Consider the following 4779-nt stretch of genomic DNA (forward strand, 5'->3'; position numbering starts at 1 on the left):
TGTGGCTGTTTGCCTCTTTAAGAAGAATCGCTTTATGTATCCCCCAATTGTAAGTCGCTTTGGATAAAAGCGTCTGCTAAATGACTAAATGTAAATGTAAATGTAGCATCAGTGGTTCAACACCGTCATTACTGTCATTACCGTTAGTTACTACAGCCTACAGTTTCCTAGCTAGCTATGCCATCGTCACGTAAATGCATATTACCTGGATGCGGTAATTTACAAAACAGCTCAGTCTCCTTATTTTAAATTATTTGTATGACAGTTGAGAGAGGCGGCAGCTTTCCTGTGAGTGGGCGTGGTTTCAATGCAGACTGCAGACACGCCCCCAGCATTTGAGAGCAGAAAGTACTGCTTATTTTTTCAAGATTTTGATAACTTATTTTATTTACTTGCCGTTTTTTCTTATCATTCAAATTTGTCTGGGTGTTTAATAACACATTTTTCTGTGGTGTGACAAACTCCGAACACATATGTAATATTACTTTACACGGACTTTAAAGGGAATGGTTGTACAGCAGTGTTTCTACTTGCATTGACACTTTTTGTTTTCCAGTTCCAATCACATCTAATTTCACGTGAAACGTTTTGATCCTCAGGAGCAGCAGCAGAGCCGACAGTCCCAGCTGACTCAGGATGAGAGAGTATCACGATCGTACCTGGCTTTAGCCACAGAGACAGTGGATATGTTCCATATCCTCACCAAACAGGTCCAGAAGCCCTTCCTCAGGCCTGTAAGTATGGAAACATGTTACACTCCTGCATGCTGTAAAAACACGCCATTACATTATGACATTCAAAATTTTGGGGACGGTAAGATTTTTTTGAAAAAAGTCTCTTATGCTCACCAAGGCTGCATTTATTTGATAAAAAATGCAGTAAAACAGTAATATTGTTTTCTATTTGAATGTAATGGCATTTTCAGCAGCCATTACTCCAGTCTTCAGTGTCAAATAATTCTTCAGAAATAATTCTGATATGCTGTTATGAAACATCTCTTGTTATTAGAAATGCTGAAAACATTAGTAATGCTTTATATTTTTCGGGGAAAACTGTGATACATTGTTCTTTCAGGACTCTTTGATGAATGGAAAGTTTAAAAAACAGCATTTAATTGAAATCAAAATCAATTTAATGCTGAATAAAAGTATCAATTTATTTATTTTTTTTTTACATTTCTGACTCCAAACTTTTGAACGGTAGTGTATGAACAGCTTAACAGGTTGTTATATGAGTAGAAGCTGTTTAATAAAGCTATATAAGCAGACAGTCGTAGAAATATAACTTAAGAAACATTTCAACAGACAACAAACAGATCCACTTTAGGAAGCACCTACAAAAGAGGTAGAGCGTAACAAAGTCTAATTAATTCAGCTTTGGTTAATAGGAAAAAAGCATGAGCACTGTAATCTGCTGCTTGCAGTAAATTAATCTCCTGCGCTCTGCTCTCTGCAGGTATTTATAGTCTTCAGGGAAAATTGAGCTGCTGCCAGGGTTAGAACATTGAGTTTATTCAGAGGTGTGAGAAAGGGCACTTTTAATGACACTAATAGAGCAAATACTATATTTGTAGGTTCTGGTGAAAATGCACAAAAAATGACTCATGTATATTCTGTTGTATTGAACAGGAACTGGGTCCTCGTCTGGCTGCCATGTTGAATTATAACCTGCAGCAGCTATGTGGGCCTAAATGTCGAGACTTGAAGGTGGAAAACCCAGAAAAATATGGTTTTGAGCCAAAGAAGCTCCTGGATCAGCTCACTGACATTTATCTGCAGCTGGACTGTGCACGGTTTGCTAAAGCCATTGCAGATGACCAGGTCTGTATCTGCTCACCGTGATCTTCGGTGGCTAGACAGCAAATGTAGTTTGGTGCTCAACTGTATTGCAAGAAAAATATGTGGATAACTTTTTTTTTCTCTCTCTCTCTCTCTCTCTCTCTCTCTCTCTCACTTTTAGCGGTCATACAGCAGGGAGCTGTTTGAGGAGGTCATTTCAAAAATGAGAAAAGCGGGCATAAAATCCACCATTGCTATTGAGAAATTCAAACTTCTGTTGGAAAAGGTAGAGGAGATAGTAGCCCGCAATTCTCAGTCTGAGATGGATTACAGCGATGCCCCAGATGAGTTTAAAGGTGAGAGTCATCAAGTTGTTTTACATCATATTTTTAGTCATACACTACTGCTCAAGTTTGGGGTTTGATAAGTTTTTTTGTTTTTGAAAGAAGTCTCTTATGCTCACCAAAGCTGCATTTATATGATTAAAAGAAAGTTAAAACAGTAATATTATGGAATATTATTCTTTTTTAAATGAGCTGTTTTTTATTTGAATATATTTTCAAATGTAATTTATTCATGTAATGGCAATGATCACATGCATCCTTGCAAGTAAAAAGTGTTAATTTTTTAAAAACAACCCTAACAACAAAAAAAATGGAAGTGTAGCTACAAATTTAATAGTTGATTGGAGCAATTAACATTGACATCCTATCTAAACAGACCCGCTGATGGACACTCTCATGACTGATCCCGTGCAACTTCCTTCTGGCAACATCATGGATCGAGCCATCATTCTGCGACACCTCCTGAACTCTCCCACTGACCCCTTCAACAGACAGCCTCTCACCGAGAGCATGCTGGAACCAGGTACCCACCACACACAGCTTTACAAAGACTACACGAGCTGCTACTTTCAGCGCTGCTGCCAAATGCACTTTGTGACTTGTCTTTTTTTTAATTTTTTTTTTTATAATTGTTAGACTGTGTAACGCTGACTCCATACTTTTCCCTCTCTCCACAGTCCCAGAGCTGAAGGAGCGTATCCAGGCCTGGATGAGAGAGAAGCAGAGTGGCCGTGTTTGAGTTTTCTCAGTGAGCCAAGCTTGCCCTGCAGTTTAAATGTTTTCACCAAGCTGGAAGTGAACTGAAGAGAGAGAAGGAGAAATAAAAGATGACAGTACCCAAATTGTTTTCCTCCCTTTATCCTCTTTATCGAGCCATTGTCTGAAAGGCTCATGGTTCTAAATTGAAACATAATAAAGTTTAGACTTTTGAAACATTTTGATTTTGAATTTGTATGTCTGCACATACATACCAAGCTGAAAGAGCACACAGTTTCACACCTCAAAGTTAACAAATTTGGATATATAAAGAAATTGCTTCCCATTGTGTTTTTGTTGTCCTCACGGATGCATTTTAGTGGATCTCATGGTAAGGGAAAACATTGAGGATGGGGATCCATTTCATGTTTGTGAAGAATGTTAACTAACACCAGTATTTAAATTTTTTTCCATTTACACTCAGTAGAATGACAAAACATTGGCTGTAGACATGCAGTTTACCATTCAGTCAGTTTATTTTATATGGTTGGAGGAATACAACACATTTTAACTAATCAAATTAACAAGCTCTAGACTGTCTTGTAGAAAATACAATAGATGTTGGTGTAAATTGATGGACACATGCCAGTGGAGCATCAGATGGTGATTGACTCTGTATTAGAATTTTGTTGGGTTTGCATAGAAATCTCATATGTACACAGTGTGACTAAAATTGGACTAAAATCTGAATCGGAGCTCAAACCCAGGATCAAATCAAAGAATGCGATGCTGTGTTGTAACATGATCATCATAAAAATGCCAGTACATCATGTTTTTTGTTCTGTTCTCCAACGTTTTTTTGGATCCTAAAGGTTCCTCATCACTTGTTATTACTATTAACCCCAGTTGTTGGATGTAAGAGTTTTTCCAGTGACTTAAAGGGTTTATCTGTACAGGAATTTGCTTCCTTTGCTACAGACTTCTTTTGGACCCAGCTCTTTGAACTGTAATAAATGGTAATGCACACACAATGATAGCTGTTGCATTTCTTTTCACTCTTCCTGACTTTTGTTCAATTCATCAGCCACATGTTTTGCAAAACATTGGCAAGTAGGTCTAGATTGATTTAAGTTTATTAAATAATATTGTTATATGATTTCGTAGATGGCAGAGTGTGTTTTTGTATAATTGTACAATATTTATAGTTTTTAAATGTTTTTTTTTTTATATTTTCCATTTTAACGTTTATTTTGTTTTTGTCATTTTTATTTTATTTTTTAAATGTTTCTAGTTGTATTTTTATTTCAGCTTTGGTTTATTTAGGTTGATGAGAAATGCTGACAAAACAAAACAAAACATTTTTGTTACTTAAAGCTGCAGTCCGTAACTTTTTGCGCTCTAGCGGTTAATAAACAGAACTGCGTGCGAGCGACTTCTCTCTGTTTATAGGTGCGTCCCAAATCGCGTACTTATGCACTATTCTGTGACGTTTTGTAGTATAAATGGTGTGAGTAGTGCGTTCACACTGAAAATTCCAAAAAGAACAAGTTTAAATACCTGGATGATGCACTTAACCGAAAAAATGAAGTGTGGAACGTTGGACACTTCATGCACTCAACTGTCGCAGCTTTAATTACGTACCGAAGGGGGAGGGGCTATCGGACTGCGATTATGAATGACAAAATAACCTTACATAATTCATACTCTACATGGTTGAGTACATAGGGCATAAGTACATAGTGTATGAGTGCATAGTGTATAGTGCGTCATTTGGAACGCAGCTAATGTCTATTAGACGAATCACGCAGGTACTGGGCTACTCCGCAGCGGTACCTACCCGAACCAGTCTAAAATAATCCGCATATAAACACTTATTAAAGGCAGTCTTGGGGGTAACGCATTACAAGTAACGCGAGTTACGTAATCAGATTACTTTTTTCAAGTAACTAGTAAAGTAACGC

At 37.2% G+C, this 4779-nt stretch overlaps 1 protein-coding gene across 1 annotated transcript in view; it reads left to right on the forward strand.

Annotated features, from left to right (window-relative positions):
• The window catches only part of LOC107695775 (ubiquitin conjugation factor E4 B-like), a 41849-nt gene extending 38006 nt beyond the window's left edge, over positions 1–3843 (forward strand). The window contains 4 exon segments of the mRNA XM_016495816.1: positions 1629–1820; positions 1960–2134; positions 2499–2645; positions 2800–3843. Of these exon segments, the coding sequence (XP_016351302.1) occupies positions 1629–1820; positions 1960–2134; positions 2499–2645; positions 2800–2861 (576 nt within the window). The 3' untranslated portion in view covers positions 2862–3843.
• Positions 3844–4779: the final 936 nt, after the last annotated feature.

Source organism: Sinocyclocheilus anshuiensis, unplaced genomic scaffold (assembly GCF_001515605.1).
Source record: "Sinocyclocheilus anshuiensis isolate Anshui unplaced genomic scaffold, SAMN03320099.WGS_v1.1 scaffold234, whole genome shotgun sequence".
Taxonomy (NCBI): Eukaryota; Metazoa; Chordata; class Actinopteri; order Cypriniformes; family Cyprinidae; genus Sinocyclocheilus; species Sinocyclocheilus anshuiensis.